The following is a 26,051-nucleotide window of genomic DNA, read 5'->3' as shown; positions in this document are numbered from 1 at the left end:
TGTGTGTGTGTGTGTGTGTGTGTGTGTGTGTAAAATATTCCACCAGATGGTCAGACATTTTTGCTCAGCACATAAAATACTGTAGTTGTTATAGTGACAGACATTGGTCTACAGCATTGCAAATCTCCAGCCAGAGGCAGTTTATAGTTTTTGTGTTAATTGTAAAATCTCAGTCATTGTTTTATTTTGGCAGTAAAATGCCATGAAATTGCCCTATATTGATGACTGTTACAGATTAAACCCAAACCCGTGAAAATACTTTTATCTGTTTATGGTTACAGTAATTCAAATGCTATTTCTGTCATAATGGGCATGTGTTGCATCATATACCTTGTTTAAAAAAACAAATTATGACAATAAATACATAAAAATAAAAGCACGTTTTTTGCCAAAAACAGTGTGAAGAGGATCACACATGGTGTACTAACTGTTTAAATTGATGAGTGTCAGAATGTGTGATCTTTGCATCCACTTGTGTGTGTTTTTGTTGTGTGGTATTACTTTCATATAAACAGTCACCTGCGGTTCAACTGCACATGCTGAGCACACTTAACCTAGTGCATACCTTGCAGGTGGTATAGAAGGAATTCCTTCCACATATCAAATCTTTGACACAGATCTCTTTCACCTACTTTAATACAGTAGAAAGCAGCTACAGATGACCTGTACAAGCAAGAATCATTTTATAGCTCACAACTGACTCATTGAAAGTTACCATGTGCAGGATTTAGTCTTTCATTAAAAAAATCTCCTTTAACAGTGGAACCTCACCACTAGATGCCACTCAACCCTACACACTGTAGTGTTAAAAGTTACACCTTACAGTAAGGGTATTTGACTATTAGTAGATGCTTATTACTGCATCATCCCATGTCAGTATTTGTCATGTACGTTTCTTAAGTGTTACCCACTCAAATATGAAGATTAAAAAAATTTTTGCTCATGACTATGAGATTTTTTTTTTTTTCCCACGTCGTATCTTTCATGTTGCAATCAAATGCATTTTTATGTGTGTAGAATGGACTCAGATCATTACTAAGTACCTGTGGGAGCAGCTTCAGAAGGTGGCTGAGTTTTACAGACAGTTTCCCAGTCAAGGATGTAGCTCACCCCTTCCAGCCACCCCTGCTGATGTGGAAACAGCCATGAAGCAGTGGGAATACAATGAAAAGCTCGCCATGTTCATGTTTCAGGTGAGTTCATTCTCAAACTTCAACATCTAAACACTGTTGGGAGATTGCTTTATGATTAACACTGCTGGAATTATGTTTCTCTTCCAGTAACATAATAAGGCCACATACAGCTTTGGATTTTCAGATACTACATTGCATTACTGAAGTCATAAAATTTCTGTAGAATTTTTTTTTTTTCCCCCTTGTGTTTCTTTCTTCTTCAGCATATTGCATTACTGCAGGTGTACATCCCTGGTTCTCAAGACCAGGCACCTAAGTGGCTCTACTCTGCTCTTTTCTACTCTTCTATTTTACTCTTCCTTTTTAGATATTTAGATATACCTTAGTATACTAACATAGTTCCACCTTAGAATTGGAATATAATGTACAACCCCTGGCAAAAATTATGGAATCACCGGCCTCAGAGGATGTTCATTCAGACATGACACAAAACTAAAGTCATTTCAAATGGCTTTAACTTTCTGGCTTTAAGAAACACTATAAGAAATCAAGAAAAAAAGATTGTGGCAGTCAGTAACGGTTACTTTTTTAGACCAAGCAGAGGAAAAAAATATGGAATCACTCAATTCTGAGGAAAAAATTATGGAATCACCCTGTAAATTGTCATCCCCCAAATTAACACCTGCATCATATCAGATCTGCTCGTTAGTCTGCATCTAAAAAGGAGTGAACACACCTTGGAGAGCTGTTGCACCAAGTGGACTGACATGAATCATGGCTCCAACACGAGAGATGTCAATTGAAACAAAGGAGAGGATTATCAAACTCTTAAAAGAGAGTAAATCATCACGCAGTGTTGCAAAAGATGTTGGTTGTTCACAGTCAGCTGTGTCTAAACTCTGGACCAAATACAAACAACATGGGAAGGTTGTTAAAGGCAAACATACTGGTAGACCAAGGAAGACATCAAAGCGTCAAACAGAAAACTTAAAGCAATATGTCTCAAAAATCGAAAAATGTACAACAAAACAAATGAGGAACGAATGGGAGGAGACTGGAGTCAACGTCTGTGACCGAACTGTAAGAAACCGCCTAAAGGAAATGGGATTTACATACAGAAAAGCTAAACAAAAGGCATCATTAACACCTAAACAGAAAAAAACAAGGTTACAATGGGCTAAGGAAAAGCAATTGTGGACTGTGGATGACTGGATGAAAGTCCTATTCAGTGATGAATCTCGAATCTGCATTGGGCAAGGTGATGATGCTGGAACCTTTGTTTGGTGCCTTTCCAATGAGATTTATAAAGATGACTGCCTGAAGAGAACATGTAAATTTCCACAGTCATTGATGATATGGGGCTGCATGTCAGGTAAAGGCACTGGGGAGATGGCTGTCATTACATCATCAATAAATGCACAAGTTTATGTTGATATTTTGGACAATTGAAAGGATGTTTGGGGATGATGAAATCATTTTTCAAGATGATAATGCATCTTGCCATAGAGCAAAAACTGCAAAAACATTCCTTGCAAAAAGACACATAGGGTCAATGTCATGGCACAGGGTCAATGTCAATGAGCAGATCTGATTTGATGCAGGTGTTAATTTGGGGGATGAAAATTTACAGGGTGATTCCATAATTTTTTCCTCTGCTTGGTCTAAAAAAAGTAACTGTTACTGACTGCCACAATCTTTTTTTTCTTGATTTCTTATAGTGTTTCTTAAAGCCAGAAAGTTGCCATTTGAAATGATTTTATTTTTGTGTCATGTCTGTGATTTGCTTTTTTTCTACAAAATTAAACAACTGAATGAACATCCTCTGAGGCCGGTGATTCCATAATTTTTGCCAGGGGTTGTATAAGATATACCTACTGAATTTTCATGTTTACTTCTCAAGAAAAAAATAGTTCTTGCTTGGCTGTGTGTGTTTGGGTGTGCGTGTGCACACTTTTGGAAGGAGAAAAATCTGATGTACAAAGCAGTAAAAGACCTTTTTGAAAATGAGAACATCTACAAGTATATGCTCTACTTTCTGCAGTATAACATTTTTTTATTTTATTTTATTTTATTGGTAACTCTAATTTTGTAATCAGTACTGGTAAATCTGTTGCATTCTAGAACCATTGCTAAACAATGATTTGGTTTAATGAAACACTTGTCTTGGTTGTGTGTTCAGGATGGAATGCTCGACAGACACGAGTTCCTGACGTGGGTTCTGGAGTGCTTTGAGAAGGTCCGACCTGGTGAAGATGAACTTCTGAGACTTCTTCTGCCCCTTTTACTGCAGGTACGCCTAATCTATCCATTCATTCTCACTAAAGCTGAGGCACTGATTATATTCAGTGATCATATCATCCACTGTACACAGTTTGACACGTTTTATTGACTGATCCTGAATACGGTGAATAATGTTGTTTCTTTCCTGTCTCACAGTACTCTGGGGAATTTGTACAGTCAGCTTATTTGTCTCGGAGGCTTGCTTACTTCTGCACACGCCGTCTCAATCTGTTGCTGAGCGATGGGAGCTTGGGCCCTGGCACAGGAGGACATCCAGCACATGGCATTTTGGCACAGCAAGGTACTGCCTTGCCCCCTACTCCAACCTCCCAGCCAGCAGGAGGAAACCAACCCCAGACACCATTCACAGATTTCTACATCTGTCCTCAGCACAGACCTCTGGTGTTCGGGCTCAGCTGTATGCTACAGGTACTACTCGAGGATTGCTGAAGTGTGCAATCATTTTAGTTTGAAGATTAAATTTAAATTTGTTTTGTTTTCATTTGTTTTGTTTGTTTTTGTGTTATTGTTGCATCAGAGCATAGTGTTGTGTTGTCCCAGCGCTCTGGTGTGGCATTACTCTCTAACAGACAGCAGAAACAAGACTGGTTCCCCTCTGGACCTCTTGCCTATTGCACCTTCATGTTTACCAATGCCTGGTGGAAATACTGCCTTCACCCAGCAGGTATCACTATTGGAGATTTTCAATCTTTTAAAAAGGTGTTTGCATTACTGCAGTTGTATTCCAAGCCAATCATTAAATGGATATAGTATGCTATAAAAGTGTTGGGGAAAAAGCCATTTCTCAGTTGTTTTCTGATTATTTGTTGTGTAGCTTTTTAGCTCGCCAGGCAGCGTTTTTTTACTTATTCTTCCACAGGTCCGTGCAAAGCTGCGAGAAATAGAAGAGCAAATTAAGGAGAGAGGGCAGGCCGTGGAGTTCAGGTGGTCATTTGATAAGTGTCAGGAAACCACAGCAGGTTGGTCAGATATCTGTTATCCCTTCACTGCCCTTTGACAGCAATTCTGTGTAAAGGTCATCTGGGGCCATGTTTGACAAGATTTTGGTAATTTGTCACCAGGTTTCACAATTGGGAGGGTTCTCCATACACTGGAAGTTTTAGACAACCATAGTTTTGAGAAGTCTGACTTTAGCAACTCATTGGACTCGCTGTACAACCGAATTTTCGGTTCAGGCCAGAGCAAAGATGGCCATGAGGTAAGGATTGCTAAGAATTTGTCCTTCTGTATTGTTTTTATTATGCCTAAGATGTAGAACCTTCAGATGAAATATGACATGCCAACTTTAAAAGACAATGTCTAACTTCATAGCGTTCTAACATTTTGTGAAATGAGGTTTCTATCTTGTAAACCATTTTTAATCTCATGACTGTCACATGGATTGAAATGAGAGAATTTTAATGCGCCTGTACTGATACTTATGGATAAGCAATTATCCGGTTATGTCAGATTATAAAAGCTGGAATCATGTTCTGTCTCATGCTGCCTGTGTCTGTCTAGATGTCACCAGATGATGACGCGGTGGTGACCTTGCTTTGTGAGTGGGCCGTGTGCTGTAAGCGCTCTGGTAGGCACAGTGCTATGGTGGTGGCTAAACTGCTGGAGAAGAGACAGGCGGAAATAGAGGCAGAGGTAACTGATTAGTGCTACGTGTTGATATCTGCTTGTGTATTTCGGGCCATCAGTCTAAATGTAGCTGTTGTCTTAACGTAGTGATTGACTTGCATATCTGGCGTAGCCACTTTTTCTCTTGTGTGATTTATTTGTTGGTTTATTTTTGAAACTCCACTAATCAAATGTTTTTATGCCCCCGCTCAACAAAGTTTGGGGGGTATTATATTTTCTGTCTGTAAACATTTCATTTCCGCACAATAACAAAAGAACAAATTGTCTGATTAAAGCATTTCTTGGTGGTGTATTGAGGAGGCCAGAGGAAGGTTCTTTTTGAAAATCCACTGTGGTTTCCATGGCCACCAACTTGATTTTCATTTCCATGCAGTAACTAAAGAACACCTCATCTGATTAAAACTATTTCTTGGTGGTGAATTTAGGGAGGCTACAGGAAGGTTTCTTTCAAAATGGGGGTCATCAATCATCCAATGTGGTTGTCACAGGCGCATCTTGATTTTCATTTCCACGTAGTAACTGAAGAACACATCTGATCTGAAACCCCTTTTTAGGTGGTGTATTGAGGAGGGGGGAAGAAGGCTCTTTTTTAATATAGCATGGTCAATACACCACATAGCAATTGTAAAGCTGCAATAATACGATATACTATTTTTACAGCATCAATCTTTTGTAGAATTAATTTCCATGGATCATCACCTCTGCTATGAATATGCTATGCTTCGTGGTGATCTTGTCTATTAATTAATTTCCGTTCTTGCCGTTTCCATCCCAAGGATTTGCTGCTAAGATGATCCTACAGACTCGCCTGCATAATTTGAAATGAGCTGATATATGAGTAGTATTTTTGTTTTCTGTGTACCAGCTGTAAATCCAAGCATTTTTAATGAATGCATTAATTCTACATTATATCTCAAAGTCTGCTTGCTCTGTGTTACTGTTTGTAGAGGTGCGGTGAGTCTGAGGTCGTGGACGAGAAGGGCTCTGTGTCATCTGGCTCCTTGTCAGCTGCCACGCTGCCAGTCTTTCAAGATGTCCTGCTGCAGTTTCTCGATACTCAGGCACCCACACTGAGTGAGTCTCACTTATTTTAGTATTCCTCTCCATTTCACACAGTTTTATACATGCAAAGTTTTAGTAAACCAGATCCTGAATGATAAGATGAAGGCTGTTGTGCAGGAAAGTTAGACTTAAAACATCAGGGAAGAGTGTTTTAAATATTATAGAGTTCTTTTCCTTCATTTAGCGGAGCCTGGGAATGAAAGTGAAAGAGTGGAGTTCTCCAATTTGGTCCTGCTCTTTTGTGAGCTCATCCGTCATGATGTCTTCTCCCACAACATCTACATGTGCACGCTCATTTCTCGCGGTGACTTGTCTTCTGACTCCCATCTGCCGCGGCCGCGTTCACCCAGTGACGAGCCCTCCGATGAGTCAGAGCGCAAGGAGCAGGATGCAGGCAACAACATAAAGATGGAGGCAAGTCGGAGACGTCTGGAGCCATTGATTGGGGAGTGTGATGATTCACATACACTGTAACTGTGGTCTGATAACAGGAGTTTTTTTGTTTCACAGGATGCTGGTCTGTCGGAGTCGATGGAAATCGATCACAACTCCAGTGCTAATTTTGATGAGGTAATCAGTATTTCGTGTATTGTCTTTTTTGATTCGAAAAGAAGTATTAGATGGTTGTGTGATTGCTGTCTTGACAGCTTTGCTTTGTGTCCTTGCGTGGAGTCTTTCAGCCTCCTTTTGTCTTCCAGATGTTCTCTCCTCCTATGCACTGTGAGTCTAAGGGGAGCCCTTCTCCTGAGAAGCCAGCATCAGAGCAGGACAACAAGACGAGTAAAGACAAGGGCCTTGATCCTGCCTTTCCTCAGCTGTATGAGCAGCCACGCCACATTCAGTATGCTACTCACTTCCCTATTCCTCAGGTACGCCTGCAAACAGATTGATATTTAATAAGAAATCCTGCCACATCTCAATGTACGAGGTCTATTAGAAAAGTATCCGACCTTATTATTTTTTCAAAAACCATATGGATTTGAATCACGTGTGATTACATCAGACATGCTTGAACCCTCGTGGGCATGCGAGAGTTTTTTCACGCCTGTCGGTTACGTTATTCGCCTGTGGGCAGTCTTTGAGTGAGGAGTCGTCCACCCGCTCGTCGATTTTTTTCATTGTTTAGGAATGGCTCAGAGACTGTTGCTTTGTTTGATAAAATTTTTTTCAAAACTGTAAGGCACAAGTGAGTGGACACCATTCAATAAATTCAGCTGGTTTTCGGTAAAAATTTTAACGGCTGATGAGAGATTTTGGTCTGGTAGTGTCGCTTTAAGGACGGCCCACGGCGCCTGACGGCGATCTGCGCTTCGAGGTGGCAGCGTCTCGCCGTTTCAAGTTGAAAACTTCCACATTTCAGGCTCTGTTGACGCAGTAAGTCGTCAGAGAACAGAGAACTTTCAGAAGAAGTCGGCATGAGGAGTTTATTCGGACATTCCATTGTTAACGGTCATTTTGTAATGAAAGAACGTGCGGGCAGAGTCGCATGTCGGGCTGGACCCGACCGCGGGGGGTCGCGGCAGGAAAAACACCTCCGTTGGAAATCTTAACGGGCAAGTTGGAACATGCCCAAGCTGTTAAACAATTTCTCAGTTACTCACTTGTTGAAAGCCATTAAAAGCCGCCTGAATTCTACAAATGGTTTTCAATACGGAGGTGTTTTTCCTGTCGCGGCGCACACAGATTTGCCGAGTCGTCACGGAAACGACTCGGCGAATTTCCCTTAGAAGCCTTGAAATGTAGAAAGAAATCAGTTCTTTCTTATACTTAGGGCTATATAGCCATGTAATGAAGAGTGTTCTTCTTTTATTATTATTTTCCTGAGTAAAAAAAAGCAAAAACAAACAGAAGTGGACTTTGGAATCTGCTCTTGCATAATTGGCATTGAAGCAAACTACTAGTCTCTCTGCGACACTGCAGCACACCTTTTTTTTTGGGGTGGGGGTGGGGGATATTCCTAGTTAGGCCGGTATATTTTTAAACAGGTGTTTATTTGTGTTGTATGATGATGAATGAGCCACAAACATCAATCTAAATCTATTATTCCCAATTTAGGAGTAGAAATTACTATTCATAAATTTTATTACCTTCACACAAGCAAGCTTTTTATTTGGTTTTAATGATTTTTTTTTAGCCACATACTTTATTTGCTAATACTACTTGAAGGATTTGACCCCCACCCCTTTTTATCTGAGTTGTCTGTAAAATGGATGATGGGATCGATTTGTGTCAAATGTCTGCTGTTTCTAAACGTAACAACTCATTTAATGCATATCAAATCTGCCTGTGAGTACAAATTATGAAACCTAAACCTGAGAATTGCATTTTTGTTCCTTCATGTTGTCCAAAGGAGGAGAGCGCCAGCCACGAGTGCAACCAGCGGTTAGTAGTTCTGTACGGTGTGGGTAAACTGAGAGACGAGGCACGACACACCATCAAGAAGATTACCAAAGATATCTTGAAAGTACTCAATCGCAAAAGCACAGCAGAAACAGGTGTCTGTTCCTTAATTTTATTATCTTTTAACTGCTATTTTAGTTTTGAAAATGTAATATTTACCAGTATTTATATTTTATGTTGATTATCTATGGGAAGTAGTTTTATTGGATGCTCACTGCTGCTTTTGGTTAAATTATAATTAGGATAGTTAGAGCCAGATGACAAATGTTCTGTGTAATGCACCAAAACGATAAAAGCATTTGTATCATTTACAGTATCTAATATTCTTATTTAAACATTTTACATTGTGTACATATTGTGTAAGGTTAAAGATTAAATAAAACTTTTAAAATGACTGATCAAATCACTGCTAGAGATGAATGGTTATTTTCATTTAGTAATCATAATCAGCATGTTGATTATTATACAGAAATTTCTTCTGAGGGTAAATGGCATCAAACTGGTGGTGCAAGTTAATTAAATCAGTGTCAGTTTTGCATGTTATCAGTTTAACTAATAACAACTAGGAACCTTATCAGCAGATCCAATGGTAATGAAAGGCATCAGAAGGCTGACGCATATAGCCTGCACGCTCTACACACCACGTTTATAAATGCATATGTCTGATGTCATCGTGTGACTTAATTTTGAAGTCATTCATACGAATCAATAACAGATTTCTTGCTGATGTATGCTCAAGATCTTGTTGGGTGTTGAGATAGAGAACAGAAAGTTTTTTTTTTCTTTCTTTCTTTCTTCAGATCGTATTTACCATCTAATCACTTCTAGATACCTATCCAAGTAATATATACCTACCAAGTATGTAGGAAATCCATCCAACCATTTTTGATTTAACCTGTCTGCAGATACACATATGCACACCAATAAAAATATTAAATAAATGTAAAATGCGTGTTTTGCTCTGATCAGATGTCAAAAAACATAATATTGTGTTGTTTCAAATTAAGGCTGTATCCATACACTTAGCTGTGTGTTCTACTTATGACCACATGATGGCAGCAACATACACCTTTGTTATTTGCTAAGCACTGTAATCTCCAGAAACCCTGCATTAACATTTGGGCATGTACAGTTTTCCCAAAACTACTGCTTGTTCACACTTAAGAGATTGAAGTACCAGAGAATAAATGTATGCTCTCTACTGTAGAGCAGAGATGTCTGTGTGGACGCGTGTCATTTTCAGCCTTCGCTGGCTGCAGATTGAGCTGTATTAATGTGGACTTGGCCTACTAATCTTGTCTAAGAGAACAAGCATTTATCGTTTTACTTGGCTCCAGGAGATTCCGTTGCTAATTTGTATTTCTGCTTAATTTCTGTGCTAATCTGTTCACAGCCATTTTATCTCAAATGCATCCTGAACGACTGACTTAAAATTTTTGTCTGCTTAATAAATTCCCATAAGGTGATGACATTCAGCTTGTGGATTTCTTTTAAATAGAAAGTGCTTTTTTTTTTTAGCAGTTTTTTTTTTTGCATTGACACTGTATAAAGAGACTGCAGTAACAGACCATTGGTTCATTTTATAGTTGACATGCTCAACAGTTTAGAAGAAAGTACACATCTCTTACTTTCTCCCTGTCTGTCTTCTATACCTAGGAGGTGAAGAAGGACAGAAGAGGAAGCGGAGTAAGCCTGAAGCCTTTCCCACTGCAGAAGATATTTTCTCTAAATTCCAGCATCTTTCCCACTTTGATCAGCACCAGGTTACTTCTCAGGTTAGACCAAATAGCCCTCTTCTGACATTTTGAATGGCATGGATCATAACATGCTGAAATGTGAATGGGTGACGCTTGCTGAAATAAATCAACCAAAATAAATATCTAGTCTCAGTAGTACATTAGATCATCGTGACTACCAGGAAGGTAGTCAGGAGGATATGACTTTATTGATTTCCAGGTTCAGAATATTGTGTATTTAAAAGCCCTTTGCATTTGAAGTGAACGTATTTGTGTAGTTGACATACTTGTGAAAATGTGGGTTGGTGAGTTGGTTTTGTGGGACAGCAATAAATGCTGACATACTGATGCACCATATCAATCGAAAAAGCAACTTTGTTTTGCCTGTGTTAAATCCCAAGGGTGGGGATGCTGGAAGAATTAGGGAAAATTAGGAATGGCTGTGATTGTATTTACATGTACTGTATTTTCTGGAGTATAACCCAATCTTTTTTTACATTCAGTCAGCTTTTTAATTTGGGATTTTTGTGCATTGTTGGAGTGTTCTTTTAATATCTTGCCAGAACGAAGTTTTGCAAATATATGTTAGTCAGTATGTAGGTTTGTTTTTTGTTTTTGTAATCATTGCATTTTTCACCTTTAACTCGCCCTGAAGCACACAGTTTACATTGCAGACTCTTGCAACTTCACATATAGCAAGCAGCCCTAGCAAGGTACTTTTCAGCACACAAAAGGCTCAAAGTCACAGCAAGGTCAAGCACTAAATTCAACTAAACTTTCCTGGTTGCAGTTTTTGGAATTTTGCCTCTAAATTTGGCATGGACACAATGATTCACCTTGCCCATAAGCCATTACCTGGGACAAGCAATTGACATTGACCTTTAGGGTTTCACGTGAGATCAAAGGTCACCTAAATTAGGTCAAACTTCAAATTACAGTAAAACATGTTATGTAATACATTAAATTAAAGTGCTTGTTGAGAGGAGCCAGAATATAGCCAAGGTTTTAAGTTATGATGTCATCTGATGTTGTCATGCAAAAAACATGCAAAATGTTGTTTTTTTGTTGTTTTTTTTTAGCTTGCTGTGCAACACGGTTTACATCACAGACTCTTGCAACTTGACATATAGCAGCCCTAGCAAGGTACCCTTCACCACACAAAAGGATCAAGGTCAGAGGTCAAGGTCACAGCAAGGTCAAACACTAAATTCAGTGAAACAACTTTCCAGGTAGCAATTTTTGAAATTTTGCCTCCAAATTTGTCATGGACACAGTGACTGGCCTTGCCCATAAGGCATTATGGGCATAAGTGATTGACCTCGACCTTCAGGGTTTTGCTTGAGGTCAAAGGTCACCTAAATAAGGTCAAACTTCAAATTTCAGCAAAACATTCCGTGTCATACATTAAATTAAAGGGCTTGTTGAGGGGATCCAGAATATAGCAAAGGTTCTATCTTGTCATTTCATGACATCATCATGACAAAAACATGAAAAATTTGACATTGTTTGACAGATTGTGTAATTCGTCATTGCAGACTCTTGTAAGTTCACATATAGCAGTCCTAGCGACATACCTTTGAGCACACAAAAGAACCAAGCGGAAGGTCAAACACTAAAATCACAAAAAAACAAAACCTTGCTGCTCGCAACTTGTGCTTTTTAGCCTCCAAATTTGGCATGAATAAGGTATGATCCCTTGCCCATCAGTCCCTCATCATGGTGGTCATTCCTCATGGTAGTCTCTGCTGCTCATCCTTTGGCAAGATGCTGGTCACTCTCAGGGTGATAGGTTTCATTTTGTTTAGTGCTTTGATGCCTGATAGAAATAGTTAGTGTTATTAGTGCATGATTGAACAATTGTGTGTCTGGTCATTTTGGCTGCTGCCATTTGTTTGGGGTTGCCACAGTGGATATAGCCAGAACTGCATTGGTATTTGGCACAAGTTTTACACCAGATGCCCTTCCTGGTGCAACTCCAGTTTCACCCAGAGTTTCCGATTTCTTCGGACCAATGTTCCGAAGAGGTGTCCCATCCGAGTGCTAACTAGATGCCGCACTGCTTAGCTTCTGAGATCTGACTGGATCAGGCTTACACAGAGCAATAATAATAATAATGTAGGTTTATATTGTGCAATGTTTGTGTGCAGGTGTCCAGGAACGTGTTGGAACAGATCTCCAGCTTTGCCTCAGGGATGAGTTACCATCTGCCTCTTGTCCAGCACATCCAGTTCATCTTCGACCTCATGGAGTACTCGCTCAACATTAGCGGCCTCATTGACTTTGCTATTCAGGTAGAAGCATCTCCAGCAGTAATGCTATTCTAGCTTTCCTTTGGCAAGTCATTAACATGTTTATTTGAATTAATCCCTAACTGTGTTCTGCAGCTTCTCAATGAGTTGAGTCTGGTGGAAGCCGAGTTACTGCTGAAGTCGTCCAGTCTGGTTGGAAGCTACACCACCAGCTTGTGTCTGTGTATTGTTGCTGTGTTGAGACGGTACCACTCGTGCCTGATTCTTAATCCTGAGCAGACGGCGCAGGTTTTTGATGGGTATGTCACCTATAACCCTTTAAGATGATATGTGCAAAAACTTAAGCTGTTTATATTTGGTAGATAATTGCATAAGTATTTGTTGGTGTCAGTTTATTAGGCCTTTTACTATAACAGTATTAGTGATTTTATTTTAACTGTTAAACTAACTGATAGAGAAAATTTATTCCAGCCTTAAAGACGTATTTATAGGCTGAGATATCATTTAATGTGGAAGCGTTTTGAAGATTGACCGTGTTTTGAGGTTGTAATAATTAAATTATGTGTATTGATGTAGAAGGTTTGTTCTGCAACATCTGAGTATCTTAATGAAATTGTTTTATTGTGAAAGACCACCGTGTCCCTGAACGCTGTACTTGGTGTAAAAGACTCCTACTTTGCTAAATTGATGGAGTTACCATTGAATCAATTTTTTTTGTTATGTCTGTATGATCTCAGGCTGCGTGTCGTGGTGAAGTCGGGCGTGAACCCAGCAGACTGTTCCTCTGCGGAGCGCTGTATCTTGGCTTACCTGTATGACCTCTACACCTCCTGTAGTCACCTCAAGAGCAAGTTTGGAGAAATTTTCAGGTTTAAAATATAGTCTTTTCTTGTGTTTTGACAGTGGTCTTGCTTGTTATCCAAATCATTCAAGAATGCATGCTTTCATTGAAGGGGAATGTGTACAGTATTAAGTTGTTTTTAGTTGCATTGATTTATCATAAAATCTAACAGTTAATTACATTCTGTTGTAATTTCTATGTTATGACACATCTCAATATCCTGCTCTGCTTTTGTGTTCTCATAGCGAGTTTTGCTCCAAAGTAAAGAACTCCATCTACTGCAATATTGACCCATCAGACTCTAACATGCTTTGGGATCCTGGCTTCATGATGGAAGCCATTGCCAATCCTTCAGCCCACAACTTCAACCATTCCATGGTGGGCAAGATCCTCAATGACAGCCCAGCAAACCGTTACAGCTTCGTCTGCAATGTGCTGATGGATGTGTGTGTGGACAACAGAGACCCAGAGAGGTGTGTATGTGTGGGTTTTATTGTTTGTTGTAATTTTGTGTGCATCCTTGGATCAACGTTTCTTGTCATCTGATGTGTTTTTAGGGTGAACGACATTGGGATCCTGTGTGCAGAGTTGACGGCCTATTGTCGCTATCTGAGTGCAGAGTGGCTCGGTATTCTCAAGGCTCTGTGCTGCTCCTCCAACAATGGCAACTGTGGCTTCAATGACTTACTCTGTAATGTTGATGTAAGATACAGTTCCACAGTGCACACCTCTCTTCTTACAAGAATACTGTATCTCCAAATGCTTTGATTTCTAACATTGTTTTCTTGCTAAACCAGCAGAGTCCTATTGTGTCATAATTCTAGTAATAATACTGTAGATGCAAGCAAAATACTTTGTACTGCTTACTTGCCTGCCTGGTTTGAGTTCAGTTTTAGTACTCAAATCCATAGTTATTTGTTAGTTGCATTAAAAGTCTTACTGCATCAAATATTAATTTTGATCTCTGCTCTGGTATCCTTTAGGTTAGCGATTTGTCCTTCCATGATTCTCTGGCAACCTTCGTAGCCATTTTAATTGCAAGACAGTGCCTGCTCCTAGAAGACTTGGTTCGCTGTGTGGCCATTCCTTCTCTCCTTAATGCGGGTACAAATCATGACACACACACCCAACTATACAAATAATACATTTGTGTGGCTTTCTATCATTTTCAGTATCATGTATTCTTAAACTTTTCTAAATTAATTGCATGAGGTTTTTATCTATCAGTACTTTTAATGGTTCTAATTGCTGATTTTTTTTAATTTCCTTTTTCTTTTTTTTCCTCCTGATCAGTTTTCTCTGTGGAGAAATGTCAACAAACATGTTATCAGCCACAAAACAGCTGTATTCCTTGTTTCTAGATGCAGCTTTTGCAATGTGTAGCTATCAGGAAAAACATGCTGGCATTGATGATGTCTGAGGTATATGATTCTATTGGACCAAAAACAAAAGAATTTATTGAACAACTTCTCAACATCAGCCAATTCTCAGTTACCATCACTAAGTGAATTTTATTTTTATCTCCCGAAAGACGTTTCAAATTTTGTTTTGTTTATACTCCTCATGCCAGTGAAAACTATCAAATTGAGAAAAAGAAATATTAAAACAAGTATGCCCCAGATGCTTTTTTTTTTTTTTACTAAGAATGTGCTTAAATATGTCTGTACACATAGCGTAAAGTTGCAGCGAGCATAGTTATCCATTTACTGTATTTGTGCAATGCAAGAGTGAAAGTCAAATTTACAAATTTGCATTGCATTGCAGTACAGTTGGAAAAAAGTGTTTTATTTTAAACATTGTAAGTATGCTAATGACAGTCAGTCCAGCATTTAAATGTGTACAGTAAAAGTATTGTATTGCTGTGCTGTATAAAAATTCATTCTTAAAATACTTTCTTGACAACTAACATTTTCTTTAACTTGCTGACTCACTACTGCAGTTTCTTTAGGAATAATTTCATGTCTTATACTGATGAAAGTACTGGTCAAAATTCAGAATTTACATATCGTCATTCTTCGAACTAGTCTTAGTCCCTTCAAATATTGTCTCCACTGACTTCATCATTTGATTGGATAATATCCATTCATCTCTGCAGTCCCACTGTCAGGAGGATTTTTCTGAACGAGTGAGCACTACATGCCATTTTGGCTTGTAAGAAGAAAAATCAATGCTATTTCAAGCATCTCTTCTGTTGATGAGCAGAGTAAACGCATTGTTTTTGAACCAAGTCCAAGGAGCTTCAACGTGCTTTATGCTCAGGCCAGTGATGTGCCTCTCTTTCTCCATTGGTAATTGTTTTTCCCCACCTTGGAGACAAACCCTCTTCCAGCCATGCTATTTGAATGATATTGGCTGCTGTCATTATGCTACTGAACATGCCAAATGACAGCTGCTTGCTGGCAGCAACTGTTTCATTCTCATTCTCCCAGTCAGGAGACATTTCAAAGCTCTGTGAAACTCCACTTCACTCTGGTTGATGAGAAGCCTGTCTGCAATTTAAGTTAAGCTTACATATATTAAGATATTAAGATTAAATATATAAAATGGCACAGCCAATTCATGCAGAAAGAAGCAAAATGCAAACGCTGTATTATAAAGCACAAGCTAATGAGCTAATTGTTTTTGTAATGAGCACAAAACATGCTGGATAAAACTGCTTCTTTTGGCCACTGAACAGCTGATCATATGCAAGGTAAACACTGAGTAAATAAACATTTGAAAACTCATAAGTAAACTTATGTATTTATTCATCTGTCCATAATGCAAACACTGCTTTAGTCAGCAGAAGCTAATGAGCTAAAATGTGTGTAAACTGCTTCTTTCTACCACAGAACAGATGAATGTACATTAGATACATGTTTGAAAACTCTTTTGTTATACACTCAACAAAAATATAAACGCAACACTTTTGGTTTTGCTCCCATTTTGTATGAGATGAACTCAAAGATCTAAAATGTTTTCCACATACACAATATCACCATTTCCCTCAAATATTGTTCACAAACCAGTCTAAATCTGTGATAGTGAGCACTTCTCCTTTGCTGAGATAATCCATCCCACCTCACAGGTGTGCCATACCAAGATGCTGATTAGACACCATGATTAGTGCACAGGTGTGCCTTAGACTGTCCACAATAAAAGGCCACTCTGAAAGGTGCAGTTTTATTTTATTGGGGGTGATACCAGTCAGTATCTGGTGTGACCACCATTTGCCTCATGCAGTGCAACACATCTCCTTCGCATAGAGTTGATCAGGTTGTCAATTGTGGCCTGTGGAATGTTGGTCCACTCCTCTTCAATGGCTGTGCGAAGTTGCTGGATATTGGCAGGAACTGGTACACGCTGTCGTATACGCCGGTCCAGAGCATCCCAAACATGCTCAATGGGTGACATGTCCGGTGAGTATGCCGGCCATGCAAGAACTGGGACATTTTCAGCTTCCAAGAATTGTGTACAGATCCTTGCAACATGGGGCCTTGCATTATCCTGCTGCAACATGAGGTGATGTTCTTGGATGTATGGCACAACAATGGGCCTCAGGATCTCGTCACGGTATCTCTGTGCATTCAAAATGCCATCAATGAAATGCATCTGTGTTCTTCGTCCATAACAGACGCCTGCCCATACCATAACCCCACCGCCACCATGGGCCAATCGATCCACAACAAAAACCGCTCACCCACACGACGCCACACACGCTGTCTGCCATCTGCCCTGGACAGTGTGAACCGGGATTCATCCGTGAAGAGAACACCTCTCCAACGTGCCAAACGCCAGCGAATGTGAGCATTTGCCCACTCAAGTCGGTTACGACAACGAACTGGAGTCAGGTCGAGACCCCGATGAGGACGACACGCATGCAGATGAGCTTCCCTGAGACGGTTTCTGACAGTTTGTGCAGAAAATTTTTGGTTATGCAAACCGATTGTTTCAGCAGCTGTCCGAGTGGCTGGTCTCAGACGATCTTGGAGCTGAACATGCTGGATGTGGAGGTCCTGGTGGAGGTGTGGTTACACGTGGTCTGCGGTTGTGAGGCTGGCTGGATGTACTGCCAAATTCTCTGAAAGGCCTTTGGAGATGGCTTATGGTAGAGAAATGAACTTTCAATACACGAGTAACAGCTCTGGTTGACATTCCTGCTGTCAGCATGCCAATTGCACGCTCCCTCAAATCTTGCGACATCTGTGGCATTGTGCTGTGTGATAAAACTGCACCTTTCAGAGTGGCCTTTTATTGTGGGCAGTCTAAGGCACACCTGTGCACTAATCATGGTGTCTAATCAGCATCTTGGTATGGCACACCTGTGAGGTGGGATGGATTATCTCAGCAAAGAAGAAGTGCTCACTAACACAGATTTAGACTGGTTTGTGAACAATATTCGAGGGAAATGGTGATATTGTGTATGTGGAAAAAGTTTTAGATCTTTGAGTTCATCTCATACAAAATGGGAGCAAAACCAAAAGTGTTGCATTTATATTCTTGTTGAGTGTGTGTGTGTATGTGTGTGTGTGTATATATATATATATATATATATATATATATATATATATATATTATTCCTCTAACAAGTTAGGCACAGGACTATGAAGAGCTGTTGTTGTCTCACAGTCCAAACAATTGTTGTTCCAAGATATATATATTCCCACTTTTATTCCATTATGTTTCTTAATTTTACTTGTTCTCTAGAGCAAAGAACTTTTTTTAACTTTTGCATTGTCGTCTTCTACGCTAGAGTGTGAATGACATTACCTCACCTCACTCTGTACAGGAGCAGCTTCTTATGCGTGTAGTCACTGCCATCTTCTGGCCATTGATGAGGGTATTTTTTAAATTTCCCCCATATATGTCACACTGGAATGAAAGTTGAAAACTAGTTTTAACAACTACAACAGCAAAAAGTTATACTTTGGAAAATATGGTAGTGTGTTAGCAATGATGACCAACAACCAGCAGCCAAACATGAGCATTATTTGTTAATTTGAGGACGCTGACTTGTATTCATTGCATTTTCCCACAATTGCCTTCAGCCTGCAGCGAGCAGGACTCTGAGCCTGGTGCTAGACTTACCTGCAGGATTTTGTTGCATCTTTTTAAGACACCCCAGCGTAACCCTGTCCCCCAAGATGGTATAAAATCAGGTAACAAAAAATTCATTTTAAAAATACACAAACATATAACTGGAAACACTTGTATCTTTATTACTTGTACATTTCTTTTTTTATTGTCTAACATGTACCTTCTTTTCATTACATTTTTCAGATAAATTATCAGTTGGTATCCGGTCATCCTGTGATCGTCACCTTCTCGCCGCTTCTCAAAATAGCATAGTTGTTGGAGCCGTGTTTGCTGTCCTCAAAGCTGTCTTTATGCTGGGTAAGAGGAAATTTAACTTGGTGTCCTAAAAATCACTCTTTGTCCTCAGCTGTTATGAAACACATCATTTCAGTATGTCAGGCACGCTAAAGAATCAAGATAAAACTACATATTTCCTGTCGCTCCATGTTTTTTAGGTGATGCAGAATTAAGGGGCTCAGGACTGCCACATCCTGCTGGCCTTGATGACATCTCTGAGGGGCTCAATGTCTCTGTAGAAACAGCCAGCTTAGATGTATATGCAAAGTATGTTCTGAAGACCATCTGCCAGCAGGTGAGGATACAAGTTAAAATCTATGCGTGTGTGAATTTTAAGTTCCTGAGATAGCCAGTGCTTGCATATTTCTGCAGCTCAGTGCTGCACAAGCATCCTTTTATCTACAGTGGTTTACCTTTGCATAAAGGAACAATGCACTCTTTCTTTTTTCATATTGGCTATCTTGTAGGGATGTGAATCCTACGACTCATGATTCAATTCGATTCCGATTCTTGGGGTGACGATTCGATTCAGAATCGATTTTCGATTGAAAGAGCTCTGAGAAATAGTTAAATTGCTTAAACATTTTTTATGTTTAAGAAAATGCAGCTTTACAAAGTTAATCAAGTGATTCTAAAGATGTAAATTTACTTATCTGCTTTGCTCGTTCAGAGTTGGCTGGCGGTTTAGTGAAGTGATGGAGTGTGCGCTGGTCAGTAGCCGGCAGAGACTGCTGCGCCGCTTCTTTTAGCTCGGTAGCATGTGGGCTTGCGGATTTGAAGTGTTTCCGAAGTACTTGACTTTCATTTTGCAGATTTTGCACACTGCATAAGTCATGTCAAGCTCCTCCTTACGCAGCAAATAATAAAATCCAAAATGCGCCCAAACATTTGCCTTCAGCAAAGACTGTGCTAGCTGAAGTAGCTCTTTGTCCGCCATGCTAAGCTGCAGCTCACGAATGTTTGAAGCACGCCGGACCCTCCCCTCGAGGGGACGCTGTAGTACGGAGGCCGTTGCCTGACAAACAGTACACGCAGCGAGTAAGTGAGAAAATGTTTAAAAATGCTTTTTAAAAATCTATTGTTAGGCATTTTGGATCGATTCATAATCTTAATAAATAAGAATCGCGATTTGGACGTGAATCGATCCCCACCCACCCCCACCCCGACTGTCTTGGCTTCAAATGGGTTTTCTCTGCACATAGTGCAGCAGATAACTGAAACAATCCTTCACATGGTTATGCAAGCATCAGATTTGGCATGAATGTTCTACATAAATCATTGTTTGGGGAAAAAAGTGCTGGCCACGTGAAAATCCAATATAATGGCCAGGTAGGGGTCAATGAAGAATTACACAGGGGTCAAAGTTTAAAAATGCTCCAATCATATTGAATGCTATACCACATTATGTGCCTGATCACAAAGATTCCAAAAAGGTATAGTTTGGGCTATCTATGACTGAATGTTATGGGCTAAAAACAGCAAGAATGGTAAGAAAGGTCAGTTTCAGTTTGCACGGGAGTCAGAAGTTAAAGTTGTACCAATTTTGGTAAGAAGTGGTGCAAATTATTGGTTGAAATAATAGGATTAATAAATGGCATAGTTTTGACTGTGTTGAATGATTGGTTTGCAGAGTAAATGTCAAACAATGTTGACGTACATTGGATTCTGACATGTGACGTACGTTACCCTGTAACGTGACAACTAAGCATGACACATGGTGCAAACTATTCCTTTTTAAAACCCTATTAACTCAACCAATAATTTGCATCACATTTGACAAAAATTGGAGGAACTTTAACTTTTGACCCCTGTACAAACTGAAACTGACCTTTCTTACCATTCTTGCTGTTTTTACCCCATAACTCCATAACATTCATTCATAGATAGCCCAAACTATACCTTTTGGGAATCTTTGTGATCAGACACATAATATGGTATAGCTTTCAATATGATTGGAGCATTTTTAAATTTTGACCCCTGTGTAATTCTTCATTGACCCCTACCTGGCCATCATATTGGATTTTCACGTGGCCAGCACTTTTTCCCAAACACTGATTTTATGTAGAACATTCATGCCAACTCTAATGCTGGCATAACCATGTGAACAATTCTGGCCAAAAGTCATACTTACCTGCTCCACTAACATCCTTTTATTTATTTATTTTTGTCATGCATTTTGACACATGCCCCTTGTCTCATTTTATGCTTATTTTGCATCAGCTTGAGTTATAGCAGCTTGTAACTTTATTTCTCATGTTAAGAAAATTAGTTTTATGGCACATGTCACATTTGTTCCTTTGCAGCTTGCAGGTCCCCCCCCCCCCCAACTTCATGTATTCCCTTAAGGGCCTGTCTAAGTGGCGTATTCGAATAGCTGCTCATTGCAGCATTGTTTCATTTAAATACGCCCGAAATACGCGCATACTCAGCCTTTAACAGTGTTCGTTCATACTTGCAGCTGCATGTGTTCACGTGTTAATATGTGCACACAGTCGCGTGTGCCATGCCGCATCAGTTTCAGTGCTATTTTCTGCCTCTGTGGAAGTGCGCTCTGTTCTCTACTGCTTGGTGTTGTGCGGCTCAAAAACTGTCATTTAACATTTTTATTTATTTATTTATTTATTTATTTTTATGCAGTGAGTGCAAGTTTATTTTAGAGTCACAGCTTTTTCCAGCTTTGATCAGACTGATCGATCAGGGTGTTTGATGAGCGCACCGACATGCAGCGAGTGCGTGTTTATTTTAAAGAGTCACAGCTCTGATTAGACACACAGAGAGAGAGAGAGTGAGGGCGGGAGGGAGAGTGCACGAGAACGCTTTTATTTTAAGGAGTCTGATAGAGGAGAGAGAGCGGTTTTATTTTTAAGGAGTGTCTCTCTCTCTCTCTCTCTCTCTCTCTCTCTCTCTCTCTCTCTCTCTCTCTCTCTCTCTCTCTCTCTCTGTGTGTGTGTCTCTCTGTTTCTCTGTGTGTGACAGAGAGAGAGAGCGTGCTTTCATGAAACGATGTGACACATTGAAACAGTCCTCATATAATGAGTCCAGTATGATAAAGTGAAGCAACGATCTTGCAGTATTTATAGCTCCAGAAGAACAACAAGTAGATGTGAAGTGGCGTTCAGTACCGTGTTGAAGCGTGGGCGGGCTCACAATAGCGGACAGTAGCACGGCGCTGCGTGTACTCGCGTGAAGGCTCCATGCTGTGCTGCATGCTGAAAAAAATTAAACACGTTTAATTTCTTTCATCCTACGCACGTAGCCCTCAACATACTGCTGCATATTGGAAAAAAAAAACTCCTCGTGAAGTGGGCGGAGAGCTGCTCATTACAGCATAGATGATACGCTGTAATGAACAGCTCTACGAATACGCCACTGTGACATGCCCTATATCACTTTGTCCCACAGGAATGGGTTGGAGAGCGCTGCCTTAAGTCTTTGTCTGAGGACAGCAGTGCCCTTCAAGACCCAGTCCTGGTAAATATTCAGGCCCAGCGGCTACTGCAGCTTATTTGCTACCCTCACCGCCAGCTGGATAGTGATGATGGCGACAACCCTCAAAGACAACGTATCAAACGTATCCTGCAGGTACAGAAAACAGGCACATTCACTGCCTCTGAGTTTTCTCTTGTGCCAAAAGATAATTTAAAGTACAGTGAAGTGTTTACTTCCGAAAAAGTTTGAGTCTATACAGTATATGATGTGTGAATAATTTCTTTCTGGAGTTGAAGTTTTGCTGCCATCTAGTGACTAAATGTGATGTTAAGAAATTTTATTGCTGGCTCACTGACAGTACTCAGATTTCTTTTGACTGCTTCTGGATGTGACACACAAGGTAAAAATAATTGTCTAACAGTGATGCTGTCTTTGTAGAATATGGATCAGTGGACGATGAGGCAGTCGTCTCTAGAGTTGCAGTTGATGATCAAACAAAGCACCAACAATGCAAGTTGTTTTATTTTACACCATGCTTAAAAAATGTGCAGTATAATATAATATATGAACAAATAACTAGCACACACTTGTTTTCTGACAGGAGCTCTATTCTCTCTTGGAGAACATAGCCAAGGCCACCATTGAGGTGTTTCAGAAATCAGCTGAGATGAACTCGAGTAACCTTTCAGGGAACGGGACAGCAGTTCAAGGTGGCTCCACAACAAACGCCACGACTGCCATCACAAGCAAGATGAAACCCATTTTAAGGTAACAGTGTGCTTTGTGTTGTTGTTGTTATTGTGTGGAATTTTTTTTTAAGGGCTGTGTTGATATTTCAGCACAGTACAGTTAGAATTATTGATGTTAAGTTACTGGCCAACATTTCCAATCTATGATAACTGGAAGAGTGAATTTTCAGCACATTCTCTCCTCATGGTTCCCATGGCTGTAGTTAATTTTGGTTCACTATTAAGATAAACTTGCTGATACTTGAAACCTTCTTGGGATGGGTAATCCATCATAGCATAACTCATTAATGCACAAGGGGGAAAAAAAACCTTGAACAGTAAATTTTACTGACAGTGCATAAAGCTGTTCAGTGTGCTGCTAAACTCAACTGGCAGAAAATAGCAAACCTCACAAAATGACACAAAAATGGTTTCTTTTTTTTAACAATACCTTCTTGCTGAAAGCTTGTCAACATTATTGATTATATTGTAATGCTAATTTCTGTTATGTAATATGACTTTATGAATATTAACATGAGCATGGATGCAAAATTTTAAAGTTGTATATAAGAGTTTATTGTGATTTCATGGTCCATTGCTTGCATACAGTGATTGTCCCTGTTGCTCTATGATGTTGAAATAATTTGTGGTTATCCTGGGCATTCCAGTTCATCAGAGCGGTCCGGTGTTTGGCTGGTGGCGCCACTGATTGCCAAGTTACCCACCTCAGTTCAGGGACATGTCCTGAAGGCAGCAGGAGAGGAGTTGGAGAAAGGACAGCACCTGGGCTCTTCCTCACGAAAGGAGAGGGACAGGCAGAAACAGAAGAGGTAGTAAACACCCCAATTTTTTTTCTTAATTTATTATTTATTTGTTTGTTTGCTTGCTTGCAAAATTAAACTGAATTGATAGGCTCCAGGCCCCCGCGACCCTTAATTGGACTAAGCAGTAGAAGATGAATGAATGAATGATTTTAAACTGGTGATTTCTTAAAGTTGAAACTATTTCTTAGGAAGTACATTTTTTTTTGTTGTTTCTCACACTCATTAGATGCTAAAGACATATAACAAAACCACTACCACCAGAAATTATGTAACAAAAAAAGGTGTCCTTTGTGTTATCACTGATTACTTATTTTAACTGAGTTTTCTTCCTCCTAGTATGTCTCTGCTGAGCCAGCAGCCGTTCCTGTCCTTAGTGCTGACCTGTCTGAAGGGGCAAGATGAACAGAGGGAAGGTCTTCTCACCTCCCTCTACAGCCAAGTGCAGCAGATTGTCACCAACTGGAGAGAGGACCAATACCAGGATGACTGCAAGGCGAAGCAAATGATGCACGAGGCCCTGAAGCTGCGACTGAACCTGGTAAGGCCGTCAAGATGACCTCTTTTTGAAACAAGAGCTTTGTGGGTATTCTTAATTTTATGGAGCATCCTCAACCCCAAACGAATACGCCCTTCAACTGACTGAAGAACAGGGTTGTTATTTTATTTAGATTTTTAGTATGAGAATGTGTTGAGATTAATGGTGTTTTCCGCACTGCTGTCAAGGTGGGTGGCATGTTTGACACTGTGCAGCGAAGCACCCAGCAGACAACTGAGTGGGCGGTCCTACTCCTTGACATCATTAGTAGTGGCACAGTGGACATGCAGTCTAATAAGTGAGTGGCAACTAAATGGATAAAACCCATTCCGAAGTGCAGATCACACATTATTGTCATTGCCTCAACTCAGTGCTTTCAGTTTCCACCTCTTCTTCTCTGCATATGTTCTGTTGTCATCATTACAAACTGTCAGTCACATGGTCGACCTCTGATGTTTGTTTGTGTCCCACAGCGAGCTCTTCACCACAGTGTTGGACATGTTGAGTGTTCTGATTAATGGCACACTGGCTGCTGACATGTCGAGCATCTCTCAGGGCAGCATGGAGGAGAATAAAAGGGCCTACATGAATCTGGTCAAGAAGCTGAGGGTAAGAAGAGCATCGTCATCTCACCCATAAGTGGGTCAGTGTGGAGTTATTGTTGAAAACTCAAGATTATTTTTTTTAATTTGATTTTAGTTTTGGATATCTCTGAAATATCAGAGCAGAGCAAGTAGTTCAGTGGGATAGGAGTTGGATTACGAATATTCCTTGTCACGCTTCCTGTCTGTGTCCTTGGAAAAGACACTTTGTCTTCATTGTCACAGTCCACCCAGCTGTCACTGCGTACCAGCCTTGCCTAGGGAAGTAACCTATGAAGGACTGGCCCAGAAGGACACTGTTCTTTTGCAAAAATGTTTTCATTATCTGGCTTCTCTCTGTTTTCATTGTTTTCACAGAAGGAGCTTGGTGATCGGCAGTCAGAAAGTTTGGAAAAAGTGCGCCAGCTTCTACCACTGCCCAAGCAAATGCGTGACGTCATTACCTGTGAACCACAGGGCTCCCTAATAGATACTAAGGGTAACAAGATAGCAGGTTTTGAGAAGGAGGTAAGCACCATATTACACATACATTTCACTGATTTGTAACATTCATAAACCAGGATTTCATGTATTGCCAGCTAAATGTGTCTGTGGTGTTTCCTGTCCATCAGGGCCTTCAAGTTTCGACCAAACAGAAGATTTCTCCTTGGGATGTCTTTGAGGGTTTGAAACATTCAGCTCCACTCTCCTGGGGCTGGTTTGGGACTGTGCGAGTGGACCGCAAGGTCACTAAATTTGAGGAGCAGCAGCGCTTTCTCCTTTATCACACCCACCTGAAACCCAAACCTCGCAGCTATTACCTGGAGCCCCTCCCACTTCCTCCCGAAGAGGAAGAGCCCTTGACACCTGTATCTCAGGAACCAGAAAAGAAGATTGAGGCAGTTAAGCCAGAGAAGAATGTACCTACTGTGGCTTCAGATTCCAAGAAGAAGTCCAGCAAGAAGAAGAAAACGCCTTCTGCAAAGACGGAGGTCCGTAAAGAGTTCAGATTGGACGGGTTTGAGAACTGGCTGTACAGTTCAATTTCTGGATTGAAATGCATCTGATTTAAAAAAAATAAGAACGTTTTTCCTTTTCTTCACTAGGACTTTGTGAATCGTACACCGAGTGGTGTTGCCTATGGAACGAGTATGCCGCCTGATCTGATGCAGAACCACCCATATGGTAGAATAAGCTACGGGCAGCAGCCAATGGGCATGTACACACAGAACCAGCCCTTACCTCCAGGTTAGT

At 40.2% G+C, this 26,051-nt stretch overlaps 1 protein-coding gene across 3 annotated transcripts in view; it reads left to right on the top strand.

Annotated features, from left to right (window-relative positions):
- med12 (mediator complex subunit 12) overlaps positions 1-26,051 on the top strand; it is a 65,978-nt gene that overhangs the window by 14,827 nt on the left and 25,100 nt on the right. For all 3 annotated transcript variants that reach the window (XM_034181892.1, XM_034181891.1, XM_034181890.1), the window contains exons 5-36: positions 1,018-1,193; positions 3,313-3,423; positions 3,570-3,842; positions 3,952-4,098; positions 4,294-4,393; positions 4,496-4,632; positions 4,935-5,066; positions 6,008-6,134; positions 6,307-6,536; positions 6,633-6,692; positions 6,821-6,991; positions 8,473-8,617; positions 10,179-10,297; positions 12,406-12,549; positions 12,643-12,806; positions 13,245-13,376; positions 13,594-13,821; positions 13,906-14,050; positions 14,332-14,452; positions 18,376-18,486; positions 18,608-18,721; positions 18,859-18,995; positions 22,103-22,282; positions 22,568-22,639; positions 22,731-22,897; positions 23,526-23,687; positions 24,018-24,219; positions 24,405-24,514; positions 24,690-24,825; positions 25,176-25,325; positions 25,430-25,789; positions 25,904-26,045. In XM_034181892.1, the coding sequence (XP_034037783.1) occupies positions 1,018-1,193; positions 3,313-3,423; positions 3,570-3,842; positions 3,952-4,098; positions 4,294-4,393; positions 4,496-4,632; positions 4,935-5,066; positions 6,008-6,134; positions 6,307-6,536; positions 6,633-6,692; positions 6,821-6,991; positions 8,473-8,617; positions 10,179-10,297; positions 12,406-12,549; positions 12,643-12,806; positions 13,245-13,376; positions 13,594-13,821; positions 13,906-14,050; positions 14,332-14,452; positions 18,376-18,486; positions 18,608-18,721; positions 18,859-18,995; positions 22,103-22,282; positions 22,568-22,639; positions 22,731-22,897; positions 23,526-23,687; positions 24,018-24,219; positions 24,405-24,514; positions 24,690-24,825; positions 25,176-25,325; positions 25,430-25,789; positions 25,904-26,045 (4,905 nt within the window). The remainder of the gene's footprint in view (positions 1-1,017; positions 1,194-3,312; positions 3,424-3,569; positions 3,843-3,951; positions 4,099-4,293; positions 4,394-4,495; positions 4,633-4,934; positions 5,067-6,007; positions 6,135-6,306; positions 6,537-6,632; positions 6,693-6,820; positions 6,992-8,472; positions 8,618-10,178; positions 10,298-12,405; positions 12,550-12,642; positions 12,807-13,244; positions 13,377-13,593; positions 13,822-13,905; positions 14,051-14,331; positions 14,453-18,375; positions 18,487-18,607; positions 18,722-18,858; positions 18,996-22,102; positions 22,283-22,567; positions 22,640-22,730; positions 22,898-23,525; positions 23,688-24,017; positions 24,220-24,404; positions 24,515-24,689; positions 24,826-25,175; positions 25,326-25,429; positions 25,790-25,903; positions 26,046-26,051) is intronic.

Source organism: Thalassophryne amazonica, chromosome 11 (genome assembly GCF_902500255.1).
Source record: "Thalassophryne amazonica chromosome 11, fThaAma1.1, whole genome shotgun sequence".
In the NCBI taxonomy this organism is placed as follows: Eukaryota; Metazoa; Chordata; class Actinopteri; order Batrachoidiformes; family Batrachoididae; genus Thalassophryne; species Thalassophryne amazonica.
The sequence above is the reverse complement of the archived record's forward strand: the minus strand, read 5'-3'. Positions and strand labels throughout refer to the sequence as shown.